The 26,505-nt window shown below is 36.2% G+C and overlaps 2 protein-coding genes and 1 long non-coding RNA gene across 5 annotated transcripts in view; 2 read left to right on the forward strand and 1 right to left on the reverse strand.

Annotated features, from left to right (window-relative positions):
- LOC122975320 (tetraspanin-8-like) lies at positions 1–21,013 on the forward strand. The gene is made up of 8 exons (XM_044343711.1): positions 1–215; positions 14,880–14,942; positions 15,143–15,262; positions 16,267–16,341; positions 16,440–16,535; positions 18,296–18,403; positions 18,625–18,708; positions 19,960–21,013. The coding sequence occupies exons 1-8, from the start codon at positions 159–161 to the stop codon at positions 20,029–20,031; spliced, it is 675 nt and encodes a 224-aa protein (XP_044199646.1). The 5' UTR covers positions 1–158; the 3' UTR covers positions 20,032–21,013.
- On the reverse strand, positions 18,619–25,475 carry LOC122975323. Its single transcript, XR_006400628.1, has 3 exons — positions 24,932–25,475; positions 22,634–22,660; positions 18,619–18,702 (listed from the first exon to the last, which is right to left on the reverse strand). It is a non-coding gene; the product is annotated as an uncharacterized LOC122975323 (long non-coding RNA).
- Positions 22,145–26,505, forward strand: part of LOC122975318 (23 kDa integral membrane protein-like) — a 15,248-nt gene continuing 10,887 nt past the window's right edge. The window contains exons 1-2 of one of the 3 annotated variants that reach the window (XM_044343707.1): positions 22,145–22,448; positions 25,767–25,849. In XM_044343707.1, coding sequence (XP_044199642.1) covers positions 25,790–25,849 — 60 coding nt within the window. In that variant the 5' untranslated portion in view covers positions 22,145–22,448; positions 25,767–25,789. Of the gene's footprint in view, positions 22,449–25,538; positions 25,850–26,505 lie in introns of those variants that run through there. The other 2 variants (XM_044343708.1, XM_044343706.1) reach the window with 2 other exon arrangements.

The following is a 26,505-nucleotide window of genomic DNA, read 5'->3' on the forward strand; positions in this document are numbered from 1 at the left end:
CCATGAATGGAAACAGGAGGAGCAGGCTGGTCTGTACAGTAGCCTGAGGCAGCTGGTTTCTGTCTGCCTTCATTCTGCAGGAGGCCTCCATCAGCAGAGGACAGCGAGGCGAGTGCTAGAAGCTGCTGAGCAGGAGCGAATAAAGGAAAAAGAAGACCATGGCTGTTAATAAGTGCATCAAATACCTTCTCTTCTTCTTCAATTTCCTTTTCTGGGTGAGTCTGAAAAAAAAAACAAAAACACATCACTATAACAATGTATTTCTATTACTTAACACAAGTATTAAAGTCACACAGAAATGTCTAATAGTGTCATTTTTAGGAATGTTTCTGACTGTGAGGTTATGTTTGAGTCTGAATCTGTTTATTTTCTCACTTAAATTGTTTTAATTTTGCCACAGTTTGATGCAGAGTTCATTTATTTCACTCTTGTTCAGTGTTTTATCCTTGCATTTGAATAATTTTGTACATTTGAGAGGTGTCTATACCTTTCCTTAGCCTGAAACTTTTCCTAAAGTGACCCAGAATATAGAAAAAATGAAATATTTAAGCTTTTTTAGTCTAGGTTAAATTTGACCCTTATATATAAATTCAAACATTATAAAATCACTGTTGTTGCATCCTTCATATTTAGTAAAATTCATTTAAATCATCATCATGGCTGTTATGTTTGCCTGTTTTAGGTAACAAAGAACCATAATATAGTTTGATATATTGAATATAGTGAGTATTTCTCTCCATAAACAAATTGTGTAAACCCTAAAGAATACTCTCTCTGCTCTCTTAAAGTTTCATTATGGATTAATCACCCATTTAGTAAATGAAAAGTAGATTTTAGGCTAATTATGAGGGTTAATTGCAGAAGTGACATATTAGTGTCATTGGTAATTCTTTTTTGTCATTTTCTACCTTTTTGCCTGTTTTTGTGCCACATGTTTTTGATTCAGTTTTTTTTACATTTGACCTCTTTTTTTTCTCTTTTATGCATTTTTCTATCTGTCTGTCTATAGGTAAACAGGTGTTTCTGTATTTTATCTTTTTTAATATGTGTGTTTAGTTATTTAAACTACTTTAATTGTATTTAATTTAGTTGTTTCTGTGAGCAGCTGCTCTGGTATGACCACCATCTGTCTCCCTCCTGCACTTTTTTTGTTTCTGTAATCCTGTCAGAAGTGTAGAACAGGTTGTGTCGGCTTCTTATTCTCTTCTCTGCCTCTCCCTCCACAAACAAACACTCAGGTCTCAGTTTCAGGGCGTGGTCGACCACTCGGCCTCGTCCTACGCATCATATCACTCATAGCACTCCTCCACCTGTGTTTAGAGTTCAGGTTGCAGTAAATGTCATTGTTGGACAAAATCAACAAACATTTTGTTTGGAGTATTTCCTAATGTAGTCAGTGTTTGCATTAGTTTGAGTTGGCTTCATGTTGGGAGGTTCCCCATTAACCAAATGTTCCAGGTCGGTCAATCAGTAGCTCTGCTTGGTCATTTTGGATTCAGCTTTTGCTCAACACAAACCTGATGGTGCTTCTTCTTGAGGGAGGGCAGAACAGTTGAATAGAAATGCACATATCGTTGTTGTTATAATAAAAGGTGGAGGTGCTGCAGGGAGTTTACTAAATGAAACATGGTGGTTTTATTTGTTTCATGGAGTATTTGTTCCCCAATAACCGCTTAAGAGATCCTCAATTACACAACTGTTGAGTTGCAGGAAGGTGCCTTGTACTGTCTTGACCCTGAATACTAATAATAATAATAATAACTTTATTTGTATAGCACATATCAAACTAAGAACATTTACTTAAGTACTTAAGTACAATTTTGATGTACTTGTACTTGAGTATTTCCATGTGATGCTACTTTATACTTCCACTCCACTACATTTCAGAGAGAAATATTGTACTTTCTGCTCCACTACATTTATTTAACAGCTTTAGTTTTCAGATGAAGATTTGACACAATGGATAATATAACAAGCTTTTAAAATACAACACATTGTTAAAGATGAAACCAGTAGTTTGCAACCTTTTTGGCTTTTGACGTCTTACAAAAAGCAGTGTGTAGTCGGGGTCACATTTCACAAGTCTATGAGTTGTTAACAGCTCCACCAAATAGTGATTTTTCCCTCTAAACTTCTCACATGCTTTCATTTCAATAAATGTTCAAATGATCCAATATTTCAGCAAAAATCAAAGATTAGAGAAAAAGTCCAAAAACTGAAAACAGATTTGTGTATCAGAACTTTGTTTTTTCTTCTTTCCTCTCCCATTAATCATCTCACGACCCCTCAGATTTATCTGAGGGGTCCGACCCCTAGGTTGGGAACCAGTGGACTAAACTAGCTAACTGTATATAAAGTAGTGTAAACTAGCTCCACCTCCAGCAGCTACAACAGTAACATGCTGCTCTAACACTGATGCTTCACTATTAATAATCTAATGATGTCATATATAATAATATATCAGTCAGAGGGACCAAACCACTACTTTTACTGCAATACTTTAACTACATCAAGCTCATAATACTTATGTACTTTTACTGCAATACTTTAACTACATCAAGCTCATAATACTTATGTACTTTTACTGCAATACTTTAACTACATCAAGCTCATAATACTTATGTACTTTTACTGTAGTAAGATTTTTCATGCAGGACTTGTAATGGAGTGTTTTTACTGACTCACATTGTACGAGACAACAAAGACAGAGTTGTTGGTGAGATCAGGGAAGCAGTTGTGATGCAGCCTGGTTTCACTCTGCTGAATCTGATATTGAACTTTCAGAACAGGATGACTTCACTTTGGCCTTTAGATGTGGCCGTGCTGCCTAGTTTCTGTTGAAACACTTCCTGGATGACCTCCTTCTATGCGGAACATACTGAGATGAACTCGATATCTGTCATCTCATCTTGATGCATCTGAGTGTAAAAGTGTAAAATTTGCGTATTGATGATAGTATTGAAATAGCACATTCTTTCCCTTACTGATAAAAATGAATTAATAAAAAAAAACCCAGAGATAATAGTGACTAATAGCAAACGTTACCCATATTTGGCTACATATTGCTGAGTAAGTGACATTACTGAGGCAGCTGACTAGTATTACACAATGTTTGAGCATCAAACATGCACATACCAGTGGTTTTATTACTGGAGTAAAAGAGGAACTAAATACCGTAGCTCACCACAGGAGATGTTGTCGTTTCCTGCTTTTGGTCTTGTTTGGCTCGCTCTTAGTCAAATAATGCACCTGATGATGACATCATTAAAGCAACTGAACTGAGAGCATCCTGGGAAATGTAGGAACATTCAGTGAGTGTGTCTTAGAGTTCTGCACAGGCCTAAAACTGGGACCCGAACCCGGCGTGAAGTTATATATTGTTGTTCATATTATTTCTCCTTCAAAGACAAAATAGCGTTATTTTAAACCACTGGTTCCCAACCTGGGGGTCCTGACCGCTAATGCTTCACGGGAGGCATTCTTGATGTTAAGGGGTTTTAAATATGTAATTGTTACTTTTAAAGTTTATATTGTTATTTAAGATATAAACTTTAAAAGCTCCCACAAGGTTCAGGGCGTGGTGTAGACAGGCAGCGTATTCACAGAGCCTCCACTCTCTGCTAAATAGCCTCGTCTTACATCAGAAAAGGTTCGCAGTTAAAACACCCAAAAGCTAATAGATCAATGGCCAAGCATCAGGGGGAAGAGAACAGCAAATGTGTCCGAAAGAAGCCTATTAATTATGTATGTTAGTTAAAAATAAAACAAATAAATAATACAGATAGAGAATTGTATAGAAAGTTGCTAAAATATAAGGAAAATTCATCTGTGATGCGCTGCAACATTCACAGGAAATAATCTTCTCAAAATTCACCCAAATTACTAGTTTTACACAAACTTCCTGCAGTTATTAAGTTCACTATTTGGGTTAATTTTACAGTTTTTCTGTACAGTTGTTGTTATGCATTGAACATAATATTAAAATGTTCAAAAAATATGTTAGTTTGTCAGGGATCATCAGTTTACTCAATGGTAAAATAGGGGTCCCTTAAGGAAAAGATTGGAAACCACTTTCAGCAGATGGATGTGTAAACAGCCTTCTAGTGTCTCTGTACAATCATCATTCTCCTCCATTTCTGAATGGATGGAGGAGGACTTTTCATCACAGATACATGTCTTTGTTCAGCAGTTATGGGTGCTGAAATTTGTTGGGTGTGGTTCAGACTTGTGATTTCAAGACTCTACACCAGCATTTACATGTACTGCAAAATCTGGACCACAACACACCAGAGACAAATTCCACTGATTACAAGGTTTATTCATAAATTACATTAATTTAAAATTAGGTTTTCATACTCCTGGAACAAAACCTGAAAAGTCCTGGTTCATGTTAGCTCTCTAATTGGGGTTCTGCTGATCTTCTCATCTCACCTCCCTGACCACCCAAAATTAAAATGAGTAACTGACAGAGATGGAGGTGAGGCTGTAAAACCCAAACTCCAGCCTTCAAAACATTCTCCAAAATACCAAATGACATCCTTCCTGTTTTTCTCTCAGGAGGGAGTGTGCCAGAAATAATTCAAACAAATCAAAAGTCCAGCTTTAGCTCTGTCTTCTGTTTAAAATAAAGTCAGCCCTCTTGCCTGCTGAGATCATCTCAGTCCGTCTCATGTTCCCAAAAGTGCTGTTAGATCAATGTTAACTTGATTCTAACCACTCAGTGGACATGGTGGACATGATGCATTTACCTAATGATGATGATGATGATAGTGAGGGTGGAGTAGGGTTGTTGTTTACTATAAAGCCTGTTTACCATAGTTTTTAACTTGTGACTTTACAGTAGCTTTTAGTTGCTAAGTGATGCTTCCCATCTGCTGAAATACATGGTCATGAACCTAAAAGATGAACAGGAATCAAATGTGAATGCTGTGGAGAAGATCATGTGAATTTGGTGGATTTTTGCATTAAAAACAGCAGAAAAATGACCGTTTATGCTTAAAATCTATTTTCCTTTGTTAACTGTATGCTTAAATGTGCAATCACAGATTTTTTGGCCACTTGGGCACAGCAGAAACAAGATGCAACACTGACATATCATCAGCTTTCAAGCTGATATGTTGAACTTGTTAGCAAACAGTTGCTTATTTCCACATCCAGCAGTTACGGAGCAACATTATCATTCATTTGGAGTCGTGTTTCTGTCCACCTGGTGAATGTAAGTCCAATATTCACTCTCTTTTAGCTCTGTTTTTACTCTCTACCAACTCCTGAGGGAAATATCTAGCTCTTTAGCAGCTAAATGCTCCACTATGTTCACCAGCTAATCTACAGCTAACTGTGTGTGTTTGCCGTTTGGTGCTGAGCAGGTAGTGTACAGTGGCTTTTTAGAGCTGAAAATGACGCTATGAGAGCATTGAGAGTGAACCAGAACAGTAAAGTTGCAGCTGGACAGCTAAACAATTAGCTGAAACTCGATATAAAGCTCCATCCTTGGCATCCTTATGGCCTCACCATCAGTGGTTTCTGTGGCACTATACAGACAAACAAACAGTGTTGATTTACATCCTGCGAGAGAAGAGAGATAACCAATTATCTGCAGCTCTTCCTCTGTACATTAACGCCTGTTAGAGTGCAGAGTGCTCATATCCTCCATGAATAATAGATGCTGTGTTCAGGGACCATCCCAGCAGAGGAAAGAGATGATACAAACAGAAAGAAAGCATGTTTTAGCTCTGCAGCAAACCACAGTGGACAGTAACTAAATACATTTACTATAGTTGAAGTAGCAGTACAGGACTGACGTGGTCCATGTATGTTGTGGTTGTTCCTGTCAGAAACCAAATTTTGATGAAAATACTTAAACATATCAAAAGATTAGCAGACTTCAAAAACTTGAGGTTGTTTTTTGGCGCCTAATCAGTAAATTGGTTTTGACTCTAGTCGTTTTCATGCCAGGGTAGTTCAGTTAATTGACGTTCTGGTTGGTTTTCATCCTCTGTATGATTCATTTGGGCAGATCTGAACAGAACAATTATACTCAGACCAAAACAACTGCACAGAGACCCTTTAGAGGTCCAGTCACAAATGAGCCCTGGAGAGGTTTTTGTGGTGGGAACATGATTTGACCTCCATCTGACCGACTACAAGACTGCAAGTTTGAGCCAAAAGGCTCCCATAGCCAGAAGCTGTGTGAAAATGAACCAAACCAACAAGTTTACCAAGAGCAACTGAACTATAAATATGAAAACACCCTATAACATAACTCCGTCTACGAATTCAGCACAGAAACAAACCAGATAGAGAACCTTTCCGTGATTATGTAACTTGCTGCATCTTCAAACTGTTGAACCTCATCGGAAACTATTTATGTGAGATGGTTTAGATGTAAAATGAAGCCTGACTCATCAGCTGCATGGCCTGTATCACCTTAGATTGATTCATAAACTGATTTTGGTGGATAATTTAAGAGAAACAACACACTATTGCCACATGGACTGAATGAAGAGCAAGACTTGAGGTGTTTCCTTTCAAGCTGAGTTTAACTGTTATTATTTAGTTTTGATACAGTTTGTTGGAAATTATATTGGAATTTGATTTTTGGTTTGTTCTTTCTTGCTGGATTGGTGTAAAGCAAACACAGGTGGCAAAGCAGGTTACACGGATGATGGCTTGATTATCCAACAGGATGCTTTGTGATGTTTGGAAATGTATAAAATGTGGTTTTCAACCCTGTTTAGCCTCTGATGAAGGCATAAGTCGAAACGTTGAGCTTTCATGCAACAGGGTGCTGATTAAATAAAGAAGTCCTGCTCCGTTCTTCCAGTTTGAACATTAGAGCCCAGCTAGTGTGTGTCAGGTGAAGGAAAAGTGCATATTTGTGTAGGCTGTACAACCTACTGAATGATGTTAATACCTGATGAGTCAACCAGACTTCAACAAGGGCACAAACACTGTGGGATGACTTTGTAAGGTTTGGTGGGTTTGTGACTGTACACACCTAACTGGTTATTACCTGCGTCTCTGCTGTAATTGTGTGTGTGTGTGTGTGTGTGTGTGTGTGTGTGTGTGTGTGTGTGTGGGGTGATTGTGTAATGACACCATCTCGTCTGCTCGCTTGCTTGGTGGATTTCAAGTTAATCCAGTAGATCAGTTTGTATTTCAGTTACAACTGACTGCCTGTGAGTCACTGCTGAGGAACGAACTGCCCAGAACCGGTTTGATCTGATCTGATTGACTTTTGTGATCATTATTGTTACTGTGGTATTTATAAATTGTTTCCCAATTTCCCATATAGTGAAACACTATAAACATTTTTTATCAGCTGTAATTCTAATTAGATGTAATCTTGATTTAATGTATTGTTATTCTTATCAACTGGAATCCAGATTTACATAATCTTGATGAATTGTTATTGTAATTAGCCATAATCCTGATCAGAAATTATTAATTGCAACCAGATCCTGATCAGGTGTAATCCTGATTAACTGTAATACTGATCAGACTTAATCCTGATTAACTGTAATACTGTTCAGACTTAATCCTGATTAATTGTGATGCTGGTCAGAAGTAATCCTGATCAGCTGTATCGCCGATTAACTGTAATCTTGATAAATTATAATAGTGAACATTAGTTTTAATTCTGATCACTTGGAATCTTGAGCTTTGATCCTGATTAACTTTGATTAGATGTAATCCTGATCAAACATAATCTTGATTAAATGCGACCTAATCCTGATCAATTTGTGATTCTGTTCAGAAGTAATCCCACTAAACTGTAATTCTTTTCCACTGTAATCCTGATCGATTGTAATACTGACGACTTTTAATCCTGATAATATGGAATCTTGATAAACTGTGATGCTTTTTAACTGTAATCCTGATCAGATGTAATCCTTATCAATTGTAACAGTATTTAGAGGTAATCCTGATTAACTGTGATGTTTTTCAGATGTAATCCTGATTAGGTGAAATCTTGATTGGCTGTGATCCTGATTAACTTTAATCTTGATCAGACGTAATCCTGATTAAGTGCAACCTAATCCTAATCAATTTGTGATGTTGCTCAAAAGTGCTCCTGATCAATTGTAATTATAATCCTGATCAACTGTAATTATAACCCTGATCAACTGTAATTATAATCCTGACCAGGTGTAATCTTGAACAACTGTAGTCATTATCAAGTGTAATCCTGACTAGTTTTAATCCCGATCACGTGTAATCTTGATTAACTGTGATCATGTGTAATCTCGATACCTGTGATCCTGATGAACTATAATCCTGAGTAATTAAAATTCTGATTATATATAACCTCGATTTACCATAATTCAAATTAACTTTAATTCCCTTCAACTGTGAATCTGATTAATCCTCATCTGCTGTTATCATGATCAACTGTAAGAATGATAAACTGTAAATCTGATTATAAACTAGAAACCGAATCCTAATTAACTGTAATCCTGATTCACTATAGTCCTAAACAACTGTAATCCCAAATAAATGTATTGCTGATCAGTTGTAATATTGACTAGTTTTAATCCTGATCACATGAAATCTTGATTAACCGTAATCTCGGTTAATTTAACTTCTGATCAGAAGTAATCCTGGCTAACTAGATCAGCTGTTATTGTCATTAACAGAAATCCAGATTTACTGTAGTCCAAAATAACTCTAATCCTGATTATTTGTAATCTTAAATAATCCTGATCAGATATAATCCTGCTTTCTAATAATTTGCTCTGATTCAGTCTATAAAACTGCTGTGAGTGCAAAAGGGTGTGTTTGTTTTTCACACCCGTTGACCTCTGATTGCTATGTAGCTCTGCAGGTTTGGCTCTGTGTGTGTTTGTGTTTCTGAGCCATACAGTGATGCAGGTTTTAATCTCTCAGTTTAAACCTGCCAGATGTTTGGGTGATAACAAAGGTCCACAACTCCGTACTGAACTCTGAATGTTTGCGTTGCTCTTTTTCGCTCTGGCGTGACCCGCCTGTAACCGCTGGCAACCACTCTGAATGAGAAAGAAAAACGTTTTGCGTGGGTGTGTTTTTTTTATTTCCACTGATAAAGATGCAGAAACAGGTTTATTTATCTTGTTGTTGTGGTGCATTACAATCAAAAAATGGAAGGTAAAAAAACACAAAAAACAAGTGATCATAATTATATAAATAAAACTGGAAAAAACACATTTTAAGTGATGAAAAGAGCTGTTAGAGTTTAAAAATATAGTACAAGATATTAGCAGGTAATAGCAGCAAAGCAGGAAATCACTCCTCCCACGTCCAGTAATAGACTGTTTCCTGTTTCCAGTCAAAGACAGGACACTCATTTTCATTTACCTGTTTTTTTTATTTTTTATTTAATATCTTTACAATTCGCCATGTGTTAATAGATGACTGACAGAAAAAGAAAGAAGCTGTGTTTACTTTGTCGTGAAACAGGTTTGATCCTGCAGTCGGAGCAGTTTCTCTGTTATCTTTAAACTCTGTATGAGGGCCGACGTCTCAGCAGCAGCAGAGCCGGTGTGAGCAGAGTTATGAGGGTTGTCTTTTTTTCTCAGGCGACGTTACCACCAACAAGCTGTTTGTCTTTGTGTTTGTCGTTTAACCAACCTGAATGTCAGCAGTTCTCTCTCTCAAGTGAAAATAGTCAACCGCCTCCAAGAAAGGACATTTATATTGTGGCAACTTTATTTTATTATCCGACCTGTTGTGAGGACATTAACAGAGCCATAAAAATTCATACTTCAGTTGCTGTGACTAGATTTTTGATTAAGAGTGGATGTAGGAGCCAAAATATGTTGTTATTTCTGTTTATATATTGACGTGGGCATCACGTATTACGTCACTTATGTTGCTTTACACATGGGTGTGGTTACCTATTATTTAACCTGTTCACTTAGGTGGTGGCGGGAGTTTTTGGACAAAGGGAGTTGGTAGAGCTCTGATATTTTCTGTTGATCGTCACCATTGTCACCATCATTACTATCATTACCATCGTCTGTTCATCACTTTATTTTCACAGTCAGATTGCATTTTTTGTGAAACAGCTGATTGTCAGACTCTTTCATTTTTGTTTATTTTTTCAATAAAACATCAGTAAAACGTCATCTGGACTTGGGGATGGTTTTGTATGGACGTGTCACATATGGGAGCCTACTAAGTCTCTTAGCAACCTTTTTTGAAAAGTAGTCGCTACAGTGGATATTGTAGGAAAACAAATCATTAATTATTCTGATCCATTCATTAGGCCCTGAGGCAAAACCCCATTACACATGGTAATACTCTAGAGAAAATGGAGGACCTGTCAGATTATTATTGAAACCCAAATGATCTGAGGTAAACCTGTGTTTTGCATGTTTGTTAATCCAGCCTCGGATCTGGTCAGTATGAACATTTTGCGACTTTTCCTTTCATTATGATGGGATATATGGAATTAAATGCCTTACAAAACATGCTTTCTGCTGCGAATCAGTTGTATATACATGCAATTTCTAAATAAAACTGCAGAGAATGTCAATCTTGACCCCATTTATAAGAGGCCAGGGTGTTACTGAAACTGTCATTATTGAATAATTGATATTTTTATGACTTTTTATTTGAAGTTTTAGCTTTATTCATTCATTATTTATGTCTGTAAAATTTGCTCTATAAAAGTTCCTAAATGTAGCTAAATGAAAATGCTGAAAACTGTGTGTGAGGATTTAGATGGAGACCTTTAGTGAGTGGTCAAAAACATCATCAGACTGTGACTGCACACTTTCATTGGTCATGTGTGTGTGTGTGTGTGTGTGTGTGTGTGTGTGTGTGTGTGTGTGTGTGTGTGTGTGTGTGTGTGAAGGTGTGACTCAGGACGTTAAAACCTCAACACATTACTCAATCAGCCTTTCAGCCTGAATAAGAGTATAAACAGGCTGAGGGTGTGGTGGCATGATGTGTGTGTGTGTTACCATTGAGAGTACAGAGGTCATGTCCATTTTTTCTTTATCACATCGGTTTCCGTTCATTCAGAGGTGGAATGAATGATTTATCACTTTTCCTTAAATGTAACCTCGGTGTTTATTTAGAGTATAAAACACTTCATGTACAACTGCAGCACAACATGATTTACATTGTAAAGTATGATAGAGAGGTAATGTTTAAGGTAAATCACAACTGTTATCATTATCGATTGATCTGGTGATTAATTGGTTTATAAAAAGTGTCACAATAGTACAAATTTTGTCTTAAAGTCAGAAGTTTAAAAGCCTGAGGGGCTGTCATCACATTTCAAAACCTAAAGATATTTAATTTCATTTTAGACGTATGAGACAAAAAAAAAAAGGAATAAAATCTGGACAAAATATATAATTCTTAAACATGTCTATGTGTATCTTTCTATACATTCACATATATTTACAGTGGATTCAGACCCCTCAACACTTTATTCTGTAGTTGATTTAATTTTAAATGGATAAAATTACCATTTTTTTTACCTATCAATCTACACTCAATAATGCATAATGACAAAATGTTTTTAGATATGTTTTCAAATTTATTAAAAATCAAAAAGTGAAATCTCTCATTTACAAAAGAATTCATATATATTGGTATATTATTGGCCTTTTTGTTTGATTCAAATATTAACTGTTTACTTGATTTTTCTTAGTTTTCTTATAACATGTACAGCTTTTATAATGGCTCGATTTTGATAAGTGCTGTATAACTATTATTATTATATATATAATAACTATTATTATGTTGTTACGTAATTAAGTAAATAATTAAGATAAACAGCAGAAGGAAAGTTAAAGGTCAGAAATTTAACTTTGAGTTGTAAACTTTCATCTCATTTTACCCAGATGATAAAATATAGAGAGAGGTTTTTAAAAAAAAATTATGGTGAATTATTATTTTTCTTATTGCATTGTAATGTGCAGTTTAAAGCTTTTTTTGTAAATAATAACAAATTTGATTTGAAGTGCCTTTCACGTAACCCAAGGACCCTTAACATAAAGAAAACAGCAAAAACTGAAAATTAAATTAATTTAAAAAACATATAAAGTCAATAAAACACATTTAAAAAGTATATTTGTACAAATAATGACAAAAAAAACATCTTTTATATTCTAATAAATACACAGAAAACTGCCTGTATGCTCAGGCCGGAGGAGTGTATCTCTCTATTTGTCTTCATCCATGTCATCAACATCAGCGTGTAATTAGCTCTAGTTTAGTCTCCATGGAAACGCTGTGGTCTGGTCTCTGTTTTATGGCTCTGTCTTTTCTCTCCTGCGTGTCAACAGCTCAGAGGATGAAATATTGATGGCAGACGATTACACACAGTAGCGTGTTTGTGTCGGCTAATTGTCTGAGTGTTGAATAATGCAAGTCACTCAGCAGCCCTCCTGTAAACCACCAGAGTCCTGATCAGGATCAGCTGGTGGTTCTGTCTTCTCAGTTTGGTTTATTGCAGTTGTGGAAAGTAACTAAGTACATTTACTCAAGTACTTAAGTACAATTTTGATGTACTTGTACTTTACTTGAGTATTTTCATGTGATGCTACTTTATACTTCCACTCCACTACATTTCAGAGGGAAATATTGTACTTTCTACTCCACTACATTTATTTGACAGCTTTAGTTACTTTTCAGATGAAGATTTGACACAATGGATAATATAACAAGCTTTTAAAATACAACACATTGTTAAAGATGAAACCAGTGGTTTCCAACCTTTTTGGCTTTTGACGTCTTACAAAAAGCAGTGTGTAGTCGGGGTCACATTTCACATGTCTATGAGTTGTTAACAGCTCCACCAAATAGTGATTTTTCCCTCTAAACTTCTCACATGCTTTCATTTCAATAAATGTTCAAATGATCCAATATTTCAGCAAAAATCAAAGATTAGAGAAAAAGTCCAAAAACTGAAAACAGATTTGTGTATCAGAACTTTGTTTTTTCTTCTTTCCTCTCCCATTAATCATCTCACCACCCCTCAGATTTATCTGCTGACCCTTTGGAGGGGCCCCGACCCCTAGGTTGGGAACCACTGGACTAAACTAGCTAACTGTATATAAAGTAGTGTAAACTAGCTCCACCTCCAGCAGCTACAACAGTAACATGCTGCTCTAACACTGATGCTTCACTATTAATAATCTAATGATGTCATATATAATAATATATCAGTCAGAGGGACCAAACCACTACTTTTACTGCAATACTTTAACTACATCAAGCTCATAATACTTATGTACTTTTACTGCAATACTTTAACTACATCAAGCTCATAATACTTATGTACTTTTACTGCAATACTTTAACTACATCAAGCTCATAATACTTATGTACTTTTACTGCAATACTTTAACTACATCAAGCTCATAATACTTATGTACTTTTACTGCAATACTTTAACTACATCAAGCTCATAATACTTATGTACTTTTACTGTAGGAGGATTTATCATGCAGGACTTTTACTTGTAATGGAGTATTTTTACATTGATGCATCTGAGTACTTCTTCCATCACTGGTTTATTGTTGGACAAAGAACCTGGTCAGAAAAATGAAAGTTCTGCAGAATTTAGTGTTTTAAGTTTTTTTTCCCACTTCTCTGTCTATTAGATACAAAAACTATGTTACATGTGGGACTGGGTGATCCGGGTGATACGGCCAAAAAATGTAATCTCAAGTTTTTTCAGGCTTGCACACTGAAAATCACTGGGTTAAAATTTACCTAGTTTACAATTAATTTAATTAAATTTTATAATTTAGGTATTTTACAAATCGGACAAAACAAAAATTCAAATTAATGGAATAAATTTGAGACATCTAGTTACATGATAAGAGAAGCTCTTTGATATAAAACAGTGACTTTTCATCTGTTGGCTTTTACAGAGCTGCTAATATAAAGTGCAAAAACAGTTTGTGGAAGCATTTTCCTTTGAACAGGAAACTATCTTGTTCACACTAGAAACTACAACATGTCAGAAAAACTACTGAACGAACAGTCTTGGTGGTCTTGCATTAGTCTTGCATTAGTTGCAGCCCTGTAGGGCTGCAACTAATGATTGTTTTCATAATGGATTAATTGTTTGGCCTATAAAACATAAGAAAACAGTGAAAACTGCCCATCACAATATCCAAGAGCACAAGGTGATGTCATTAAATGTGTTATTTTGTGTGATAAAGACAATATACAGTTTACTATCATATAAAAGCAGGAAAAGCATCAAATTCTCACATTTAAGAATCTGGAACCATCAAATCTTCTGAATTTTTGCTTGAAAATGACTTAAATCATTAAGTGATTATGAAGATAGTTGCCCATTAATTACTAATCGTTGCAGCTCTGGTTACTTGTGTGCCGTAGAGTTGTTTGCACTTCTTTATTTTTCTAGAGGGCACCACAAACAATCTTGTGTGAGGCAGAAATTTGCATGTGAACCCTAGAAACGATGTCATAGTGAGCACTAGTTTCTTTTAGTGCACTTCAGGCTGTTTAAATCATTTAGTGTGCAGTAGTTTTTCATGGTTGTTGGTTAAATGTGGACATCCAAAAAAATGTGGACAACACTAGCCAGGTTGAATGTGAATGTGTCCATATACTTTTGTCCATGTAGTTTATTTGATGTTGTTTAGAATCTATGTATCTGGAGTTTTAGAGATTAACTCGTGTGCATCGTGTTGTAGAAACTGAAACCTCCTTTCTGTGCAGCTGAAAGTGTCTCACACACTAGAACATTTTGGATTCATTATTTATGTGAAAGTTGACATTTTTCCAGATTCAGCTGCTGCAGGTTTTCTCCACCAGGTGTCACCAGATTTTCACCAATAAACTCATGTTGACTCAAGTGACGCTTCTTGCACCTTTTTGTAATTTAAATCTCCTCTGTCTCTCTGCAGGTGAGTGGCTGCATCATCCTGGGTGTGTCCATCTACCTGAAAGTCAGCAAGGATGGAAACCAGGTGAGAGTTTATTTGAATGAATGCACCTTCTGCTTGCATATAAACCTCAAAACTCTGCCTGATTGGAGGATTTTTCATCCTCTAAACCCGTATAAATCTTCACCTACACCTCAGAAAAAAAAAACATTTTTTAAGAAACCAACTTTCTGTCTCTCAGTAATCTCTTATTTCAACATTGATTGACCGTCTCCCTCCTTCAGATCACCAATGAATCTCTTCCTGGCATCGACCTGATGATCGCCATCGGAGTGATCATCATGCTGCTCGGCTTCTTCGGCTGCTGCGGCGCCATCAGAGAGAACCGCTGCATGCTGCTGCTGGTGAGGATCATCACATTATTGTTTATCTGTTATTTGGATATTTTCTGACTTAAATTATGATTTTGTTTTCATTTCATACTGAATTATCTTATAAAAAGTTTCATGTTCAGACTAGGGCTACAACTAATGATCATTTTCATCTATTAATCCACAAATTTGTCCACAAAATGTCAGAAAACAGTGAGAAATGTCTCTTATAATTTCTTAGAGCTCATAATGACATCTTCCATTTTTTCCTGATTTTCTGTTTATCATCATGTACGACACAGAAAAGCTTCAATTCCTCACATTTGACAAGTTGCAACTCGCAAATGTTTGCTTTCATTTCTTTCTTTCTTTTTTTTTTTGCTTAAAAGAATTACGAGAAGGATATTTATTTCATGTCAGTTGACTAATTGATTAATTGAGTTATTGTTGCAGCTCTAATTCAGACAACATAACAAACACAGATGCATTTGCGAAGGTTTTTCTCAGGTTTTTGTAGAAACAACAAAGTAAGAAGTCACAAAAAAAGTCTTGTTTTAGTATTGAGACTGAAACCAGTTTCTGTATTTAAAAATATATATAAATATATATTCGTCTCTGGCTGAAATTAGTGAAACCAAAACTTGATATTCTTCCCTGAGTTTAGCCTTGCAGGCAGCTCCTCCTGCTGGACTGTGTCCCACCTGTAACTAAATCTGAAATCTTAATCTTACAGAAATAATGCAGATTTATATCAATATAGCAACATATTTTGATGAAGTTGTACTTCCCATAATAAAGACAGACTAAGCAAAAGTTAGAAATGTTTTAGTTTTAGTTGCTAAACCAACATTATCGCACTAACTCTCTACATTTGAGTTAAAGAAAAGCAACAATCTGAGAATTTACAGTAATAATTTTTCTAAAACAACATCCTAGTGTGTGTTTTCATGCTGTTAATATATGTAATAATGTATTTAGAGGCTGTTTTGTCAAAGATAACAGAACTATGAAAAATGTCTTCCGTCTGTATCCCTCAGTTCTTCATCAGCCTCCTCATCATCTTCATCCTCCTGCTGGCGGCGGGCATCCTGGGAGCCGTGGGCGAGAAGAAGGTAAAACAGGAAGTGCTGAGTGTCCTCGTGTCACCTGCGGTCTCGTCAGTTCGTTCAGACGACCGCTTGAAGCTTTTACGTTGCTTTTTGTCATGCAGGTGAAGGATTGGGTGGAGGAGCGTCTGGAAAAACTGACCCCGTTGTCCAAGCAACCAGAGGATGTGAAGAAAGACCTGGAGAAACTGCAGCAGAACGTAACACACACACACACACACACACACACACACACACACACACACACACACACACACACACACACACACACACACACACACACACGCAGTCGTGTTTCCATCACTTCAGAGGACATTACATTGACTCACATTAATTTCCTGGAGACTCTAGTAATCAAAATATGAAACCCGAGTGATTGATTTGTTATTTAAGGGCATAAATCAGTGAGTTGTGTGACTCATTTATCTGCAGTGTTCATCATGTGCAGACAGTGTCAGACAGAATTATAGTTTCTATAAAAAATGTATTTTTAATAGTATTATAAATAAATTCTTTTCCCTTTTTTATGATTCACTCTGAGGGAGATTCAGTGCTTTGGACATTTTATGTTTCCCTCCTGTGATGTCACAGATACTCTTGTAGTATCACATGAAATAAAACTAGATTCTGGCACCTTAACGGGATAATTCAACATTTTTGGGAAATATAATAATACACGTATTCACTTAGATTAGTAGATTAGTAGATTGATACCAGCTCTCATCTCTGTGTGAATGCAAAGTTGGAGTCAGGAGCTGGTTAGCTTAGCTTAGCATTAAGACTGGAAACAGCTTCAAAAACACACCTACCAGCACCTCTAAAGCTTGTCAGTCAACGTAAACATATGTGGCTTTAGGGGGAGTCATGTGTGTATCAGTCAGACTGTAGTCACCATGGAAACCCACTAGAGGGCGCACATGCATCAGGCTGCCACCACGTTTGTCTCATAGACACTGACACAATACAGATACCACATATATATACATCACATTGATCAAATCTACAAGTGAAAAAGTGCAGCTGTTTCATTAGTTGTGAACAAACCAATCAGGAGACAGAAGTACCTCAACACAGTCAAAGCAAGTTTATTTATACATTTATACATTATATAATTTATATATATGTACACAAGATCAATTCAAACATAATATACATAAATAAAGGATAAATAACTAGACAAGCCTTTTAAAATAGGCTTTTAACTTAGATGTGATAACAGATAAACAACTGTTTTTTAACATTATGGTCAAATGTGAACAAGTTTTACTTGAAGTTTTACTTTTTTTTTGGTGTATATATATATACGTATGTATGTATTTGTAACTTTTTTTGTTTTGCTTTGTTTTTTAAAGTTTTTTTTTATTTACCTTTATTATTATTATTATTATTATTATTATTCATTTTATTTACTTATGCACTGATAATGGCTGTATGGATGATGGACACATGGACACATGATGGAAGGTCAAAAATCATGAACGGACCCTTAACATTGCTTCATTTACACCTGTATTAATGTAAATATTTGAAAAGCTGATTGTACTGTACGACTGCACTTGAGAAAAGGAAATAAAATAAGTTCCAAAAAAAAAAATTATCGAGAAATGTGGAAGCAAATCAGGAACTAACACATCATCATAAAGCTTTATTTCAGTCTGTAGCACATAAAGAAAAATGTAAATGTTATCAAATCAGAATACATACCATAAAAATGTCAATAAATCCTCTTAGATAAGAACAAAAAGGTGCAGACTGAAGCCAGAGCTTATTATTCCTACAGTATCCACCGCTTCCTTCAGGTAGAGCAGTCAATAAATAAAACACTATTTCACTGAACAGCGTGACGTCCATAAACACAAAATACCACATAAGACCTTATTTGTATACATGAACAGCTGATGAGTAGCTGCTGTTGAGTCTGTTGAACAGCTGAGTCTCATGTGTTGTTTTGTCCCTGCAGCTGAAGTGTTGTGGACTTGTGAAGGGAGCGTCAGACTGGGACGTAATCCCTAACTCCTGTCGCTGCAACGCCACCGATACAGACTGCAAGTCTGGCGTCTACTCCACGGTGAGACTGAAATATCACTGTAGTACACAGACACCCATCTGTAAACTGCAACTACAGTCTCTCATGTTTTTGAATATTTTAGATTTATGTCCTTCCTTAAGTTTCAAACCTGCAGAGAGATGGAATTTCTTTAATCACATTTAATGAAATGATGTTGAAGTGGACAAAACGTACAAGCATGTGATGCACAGTAATGATGATGTCATGGTCTCATCCTGTAGCCCTGCGCCCGCCAAATCATCCATCTGATGGAGAAACACATGGAGGTGGTGGTGGGAATCGCATTCGCCATCGCCATCCTGCTGGTCAGCACACACACACACATGCAAACACACACGTTTTATTTTACACTGCTAAAAATGTTTGTACATACAGTATATATTTTGCAACTAACAGTTATTTTCATTACTTATTAAAGTGCCGATTGTTTCCTTGATTATTCGGCTAATCGTTTTGTCTATAAAATGTCAGATAATAGTGAAAAACAGCCGTTACAGTTTCTCACAGCCGTCTTCAAATGTCTTGTTTTGTCTGATCAACAGTGAAAAGCCCAAAAAGATTCAGTTTACTATCATGTACGACACAGAAAAACTTCAAATCCTCTTGCTGGAGGAGCAAATTTTTGGTATTTTTCCTTAAAAAAATGTCTGAAAGGATTCTTTGATCATCAAAATAGTTGCTGATTAATTTTCTGCCGATCAATTAATCGACTAATTGTTGCAGACAAACTCGTTTTTTAAGCCGTTTTTTACATTACAGACAGTTCAGGTTAGTCTTACAGCGGGGCCTAGCATTAGAGTTGATTACAAAATTGAAGCTGTTTATATGATAAATTACTGAATTATAAAAATGGAGGAGCTGGTGGTTCTGGAAGAATTATTTCCCCACTGCAAAGTTTCCTTTTAATGTTCTCCTGAATTAACGTAGAAACGTAGAATTTATACAGATTCATGTTATGACTACAAATTTTCAATGTTTAAACTTTGCCAGAAATCAGGATTTTTCTGTCAGTTTGGCATTTTGAATGGTTTTAATTACTACAATACCAATAAGTCTTGGCTCAGTCAGTTGCCATGGGAATAAAACATGACGCTATAGTCACCAAATTCATGCTTAATTGCCCCCAAATTAAAAAATAAACATATTTAAAGGTTTGTTTGATCAGGTTTCTGCTTTTTTTTTTTTTTTTTAGGTCTGATGGTTTTTTTCCTGAAATGCTCCTTGGGAGTTGTAGTTAACTTCTCTATTTAAGTTTTTTTTTGTCCACAGACATACATTTATTGACTCTTTAATCAAACATTTTCTAATATCTTTTTAGTTGCTTTAAGTAGAGTTTCCCACCCTTTTTGTCTTGTGACCCAAGACAAAAAGGTAACATCTACTAAGAGGCAACGTCTACTTCATCATAATGTGATTTTTTTGAGGCTGTGGTTGGGAACCACTTTATGATGAGCACTCATACAACCATCAAACAGAAGTAGATTAATACAAAACAAACATAATTATAATATTCAGTGTTTCAGTGTTCTGTTATCTGACGTGTCGTCTCTCTGCAGATCGCCGGCATGGTCTTCGCCATGATTCTCTACTGTCAGATCGGCAGGAAGGACGCCGCCACCACTGCCTGAACACCTGAACATGGCCAGGACCCCTCCATGTCTGGCAATGGCCAATCAGCAGTGTCCAAATGACCCACCATATAACATCCACCTAACCTCAGTGCTACTGTAGCTTAACCTGCGCTTTTATGGAGAAGGAACACACTGATATTTTGGCTGATCAGCTTTATCAATAAACAGATTTTTCACCAAAATTGTATCCCATTAATAAACAGCCTAATGTGTATGGAGTCCTAGAAGTGACAAATAAATGTAAATACATACATATATATATATATATATATATATATAAATGTTTATGGCAAACATGGTAAGTGCAAAATGAGGAATATAGATGATTTTTAATTGTGTTCCTGGATTGAGAAAACAAGAAAAGTGATAAGAGGAGGTTTCAAATCAAGCTGTAAAATATAAATGGGAGAGTAAAATAAATATATATTTTTAATTAACTGATTAATCAATGAAACTGAAAGCTTTAATTATCTCCGTACTGCATGCACAGAAATGAAACTGATACTGATCTTCTAGTGAATTAAAATTTACAGAATTTAAATATCAAAATATCAGAGTGTCCCTTTAACATTACAGATAAACCTGTGATTACTTTGCACTCAGTGTTTTCGTTCATGTTGAGGCCTGAAGGAACAAAATTTAGAAACACTGTTTTCAAGTCTTCTTCATATTGTGTGGTTTTTATTATATACGGAAGCCCATTACTGCCCAAAAATAAAACAGAAGAGTTAGAAATGTATAAAAATGAGTATCTTGTGATAATATTGAAAATCTCATATGAATTATTAATTAACTCAATATAATTACATATTTTCTCCTAATTATGACAAAAAAGATACTCGGATACTAGGCCATAGTTCTGAAGTATTTCTGCTTTATTTCATTTTTTTGTATATGTTTAATTTCTTTTTTGGCAGGAATGGGCTTCCATACTTTATACATAACCATTTATTGCTGTAGCTGTCTGTCATGATGCCTGGAAAATATTTCAAAAATACTCATCGTCTCAGGTAGCTGAAGTTGTGGTGTTTCTGTAAAATGTACAACTTTCTCATCTTAAACTCGCTGTTCCATAAACTTCTCAGAAATAAAGATACAGAATATTGATATTATAAATCAATACGCCTTCAATGGGACACTGCTGCACAGATTTAATATATGAGATCACATTGTTTTATTACTATCATATTTTGTGTAAGAGCTGTGGTTTAATCTTGTGCAACAAAACTTGTTTTTTGCACTCTGAATCTTGTTGCTGTCGCATTTATGAATTATTAATGAGTTTTGGATTTTAGTTTTTTTTTTACTGGCACTGGTTGAAGTCCTCCAGTATGTGTTTATTTTTGTGTATTTTTTTTAACCTTTTTGGGATAAGTGTCATACTACATAAGAGGTTCTCCATCATTTATATCTTTTTTGTTTTTCCACTCCTACTGTTCCAGGGAAATAAACATTTGAGCAGATTAAGAGTAATTAAAATAGAAATTTCTGTGAGTATCTCATAATTATTATGATGTTAATGTTATATTTAGTTAGTTAAAAAAATATAAACATATATATATTTTAAAATTTTAAGGTGCTAAGTCATAATTTTGGGATGCTTGAGTTGAATTTTTATTTCTATTTTTCTATTTTTATTTGAATTTTTAAAGGACTTCCATATTCAAAAAAAAGTATATGTAAAAGTATACTTGAAAACTCAAAAACAGTATACTGAAATTACCAATGGAAAGAAACCTCTGCTGTGGACCCCCTCTACCCCAAGCAGGACCTCCGAGGGTCCCTGGACCAAACTTTGCAGGACTTAATCTGCATGTCGTAATGAAATATAACAGAGGATGTTGTTTGTTCGCTATCTTGACATACTGAGCCTGATGTGTTCCTGTGTGAGCGTCTGCAGCCTGCTGTTTAAAATGGTTTTATCACTGTTCCAGCTGTCTAAATACAATAAATGATGAAGGGAAGCTCTGCCTGCAGCTGTCTGGCTCTCTGTCTGTGTCACAGGTGAAGTGGTTAAATGTTGAAATTCTGATAAATGCCAGGACTCAGTTCCCTCCTTCCTCCTCCTCCTTCAGATAAATCTAAGCTGTTCTGTTATTGCGGGAATAAAGACGCTCAAGTAACTAAAGTTCACTCTTCAGCATGTAGTCAATCAAGTTACCTGTTATATATCGCAAAATAAACTCAAAGGTTACTTTCTTTTGGAGGAAGGTGCCTGGGCATAATAGAAAAATGAACACCAAAAGCAGACAACATGGGAAGGGGTGAAAGGTCATCGACAAGGACTCAGTAGACGACCGGAGAAAGATCAAGGAGGATATTCACATTCGACACCGGAGACATATTCAACCACCTGTGATCACATAACAAACGTTCCACACTTCAGGGAAACCTGAGCCGGCTCCATTTTCCCAGTAAGTTGTCCTTTTAGCTTAGATTATAATGTTATATATTCTGTTCATTGTTAAAGAGCCAATTCACACTAAATCTTGTATGGAGGACAAAGAGTGCTGCACTGACCTCTGTAGGTGATGAAATACTTATAAAGTGTAGGAAATATGTGAAATATGTCTTTAGAATAAAAAGCTGAACAACTTACCTGAAAAAATACTTGAAAATAGTCACACTGGGGGACAAAGACCAAAGATAATGTAAAAAAAAAACAACTTAAAACAACAAGAAAATGTACACACAAAACTGTCAAATTACTGTAGTGTATTTGTCTGTAAAGTCTAATCTTACTTGATTATAATACCTGCCCTGTTAGCACCATTTAGCTAAAGTAGCTACACCCTGCACTCCTTATTTGGAGGGTCCTGGCTCCAAAAAGAAAAGACGATGCTGACTAAAAACTTCTCTGTGATTCAGTGTGCAAACCAACCGGTGACGTCACACCTTACTACGTCTGTGTTTATACACTGTTTATGGTTTGAAGGCTGTTGGTAACAGGATGAAGTCCTACAAGCGCCATCTGGAGGCTGAAATGTAACTCTCTGTTTATGTAACTATGTTCTTACACATTTGTTGCATACTGTATGATGGAAAGTGATGGATGAAATAGTTCCAGTCGGTCACTGTGTATGATCATTATCGGTGTGGGCTAATGTCTCTGATTCTAAAGATAGTTTCAGAAACACCACATGTGTTGAGAAACCAGCAGAGAGCAAGAACTTTGTTTATGACTGTTGCTCACACACACACACACACACACACACACACATGCACACATATGGACATAAACACACACCCAGACAGTCGGTCCGTCCCCCTCGGTTATTTTTAGTCTAATGTCAACACAGCACTGTGGTTAAATTCCTCTCTGCTCTATTTTATCTTAATATATCTATCCAACAGGGTTCACTGGCATGACACAGTACATAAACTGGCCTTCAATTAACATCCATCTATGTATATTTATTGCACTAAAATGTCTAAATTTTAATGTATTTTCATGTTTTATTTGCTTATTTTTAATTTATCTTAATGTTTTGATTTTTTGTTTCTGTCCACCTGTCCAATATTCATTCTCTTCTACCTCTTGTTTTTGCCCCTCAGTTCAGCCTCTGTTTGAAACAGGCCGTCTCTTTAAGGCCCGCCTCCCCATGAGCCCACTCTATTCTGATTGGCTGGCAGCATTTCTACATACGTTCACCTCAAGTTTTGGAACTTTGACCATGTTGTGTTGTGCCATCTTATTGACTGCCGTGTTTACTTGGATGCACTCAACTATTAATATTTGCAAAACTGTAGTGGATGTAAACGCACAGTAATTCTCATTTTCTTTTATCAATTCTCTGAAATTTCTGTTGAAATCTGCTCTACATTCGGATGGAAACCTGACTACTGACGTTATAGTACAGTCTGTGGGTACATTTACCAACACTCATCTGTGGTCACACAGTTTTGGGTAGTGACCATAGACATAGTACATAAAGATAAGTATCATAATCTAGTGACATTGAACTCAGTGTGAGTCCCGGAACCAGGGAGAGCAGCAGGTGAGCCAACTGTCAATCAACGCTGACACAGCAGACATCAAAGCTACTATAAATGTTCAAATCTTATTAATGGAGCAATAATTTCCAAAATGACCACCAGCACACTTGGAAAGAAGTTGATGCTTTTTTAATGGGAATCAGTTGGTTGATGGAAGAAGTACTCAGATTGTTTACTTATGTAAAAGTACCAACATAGAAATGCAAAAACACTCCCTTACAAGTAAAATTCCTTTATGAAAAGTCCCACCTAAGTAAAAATAGCAGCAAAATGTAGTTAAAGTATTGCAGTAAAAGTACATAAGTATTATGAGCTTGATGTAGTTAAAGTATTGCAGTAAAAGTAGTGGTTTGGTCCCTCTGACTGATATATTATTATATATGACATCATTAGATTATTAATAGTGAAGCATCAGTGTTAGAGCAGCATGTTACTGTTGTAGCTGCTGGAGGTGGAGCTAGTTTACACTACTTTATATACAGTTAGCTAGTTTAGTCCAATGGTTCCCAACCTAGGGGCCGGGGCCCCTCCAAAGGGTCAGCAGGTAAATCTGAGGGGTCATGAGATGATTAATGGGAGAGGAAAGAAGAAAAAACAAAGTTCTGATACACAAATCTGTTTTCAGTTTTTGGACTTTTTCTCTAATCTTTGATTTTTGCTGAAATATTGGATCATTTGAACATTTATTGAAATGAAAGCATGTGAGAAGTTAAGTACAGTACTTGAGTAAATGTACTTAGTTACTTTCCACCACTGGAACCAGCGTCACACCACTGCCGTGTTCACACTGGCTTCAGCCTCAAACCGTAGTAGTTGCTGCTTCGTAGTGACTCAGGTTGTGAATGAAACTACAGATACGAGCCTCTGAAATCAGCTTCCTCCACAAGGTGTCAGAACTCACCTTTGAGGAGAGGATGAGGAGCTCAGACACCTGTTAGCGGCTGACAGTTGAGCCTCGGCTCTCTCGCTTAGAAAGGAGTCGGTTGTGGTGATTCTGGCATCTGATCAGTGGTTTTTCCAGTTACGTCCAGTTGGGAGGGGAGCAGGAAAAGCTGGAGGAAGTAGTTAGGCAGAAGGGCGTCTGAGCTGCTTTGTTGAGTCTGCTGTTGCCATGTTTTTTAGCACGCATTGTTTTTGTTCTGTGGGGAACTTTGGCACTGTGTTTATGAGACGTGTTGTAGGGATAAACATGTTGTTGTACCGCAGATATTCTGCAGGTTCTCTCGCACTTGTTTACCTTCAATCTGTCTTGTTCAACCCTCTTCCCCTGCTCTGTTTTTCTTCACTTCCCCTCATATCTCCGTCTCAATCACTCTCTCCTCTTCCTCTCCTCCCTCTCCTCTTAATTAGATATAATTGTTACCTGCAGTAACCTCTACTTTCCTCTCTTGTTTCCTTCTTTCCTTTCCTCCATTGTTTCTTTCTCTCTCCTTTCCTGTCTTGTTTCCTTTCATTCTCTCCTCTCGTTTCCTTCCTTCCTCTTGTCTCTTTTCCTCTCTTCTCTTGTTTCCTTCTTTCCTTTCCACTCTTGCTTCCTTCTCCTCTCCTCTCCTCTTCTCTCCTCTCCTCTCCTACAGCTGATCTTCCAAACTTGGTCATGTTCTTCGTTCTGCAGCCAAACACTCTGAGCTTTAAACAACATCCATCACACACACTCACACTCACACTCACACACACACACACTCACACACACACACACACAGTCGGCTCTGGTCTTTACTCTGTTTCTATTTTAGCTCGACTCTCTCGGGCGGCGGTCATGGCTCGCTGCAGGAGTTACTTGCGAGGACTCGACATCTGTGTCACTGTGCTGCTACTGGTAAGCTAACCGCTAATTGCTAACTGCTAGCAGCATGTTTGTGTTGGGCTGTGATGGATGTGATGATGAGCAGCTGGAAACTTCAGCGGCAGAGGCGTTAGATTGATCACTGAGGAAAATAACAACAAGGAAAATAAAATGTAATAATTCCTTAAAATACACCAAATTTTTTTTTGTCTTTTAAATTGTATTAAGTTTTATTCAACACTGTCTTTACTTTCCATCGTTGGAGATTTATAGTTTGGACAAAATAAATGTAATGTGTAAATAAGCCAAATAACCAGAATGTGAGGATCTGAATGAAGCTCAATGATGCTTCTCTTTACATGAATATTAACACATTTGTTGATCATTTTAGAAAAAACTTTGATTAACAACTGAAAATATATTCAATACTTTCATAAACTGAGTTTCAAAGTTTATTCTTGACTTTGCTGTACAAATTAAAAAGTATAAAAAGTATAAATAAAAAGTATATAAAGTATAATATAAAAGTATAAAAAGTATAAATACAATAATACAAAAAAATACATAAATGCAAAAAATACCAGTATATTTATATCTATATTTATATATGTATATGTATAATCAAATTGAACTTTTTTTATTTGCTGTTTTGTGAAACTAAGACTTTGACAACAGCAGTTGAGAAAATA

Source organism: Thunnus albacares, chromosome 23 (assembly GCF_914725855.1).
Source record: "Thunnus albacares chromosome 23, fThuAlb1.1, whole genome shotgun sequence".
Lineage (NCBI taxonomy): Eukaryota > Metazoa > Chordata > Actinopteri > Scombriformes > Scombridae > Thunnus > Thunnus albacares.

What these genes read in the sequence shown, in the direction of transcription:
- LOC122975320 (XM_044343711.1), top strand. Translation starts at nt 159, where the DNA reads ATGGCTGTTAATAAGTGCATCAAATACCTTCTCTTCTTCTTCAATTTC. An exon ending in TCTTCAATTTCCTTTTCTGG is followed by an intron (nt 216 to 14,879) that starts GTGAGTCTGAAA and finishes GTCTCTCTGCAG; the next exon opens with GTGAGTGGCTGCATCATCCT. An exon ending in GAGCCGTGGGCGAGAAGAAG is followed by an intron (nt 16,342 to 16,439) that starts GTAAAACAGGAA and finishes TTTGTCATGCAG; the next exon opens with GTGAAGGATTGGGTGGAGGA.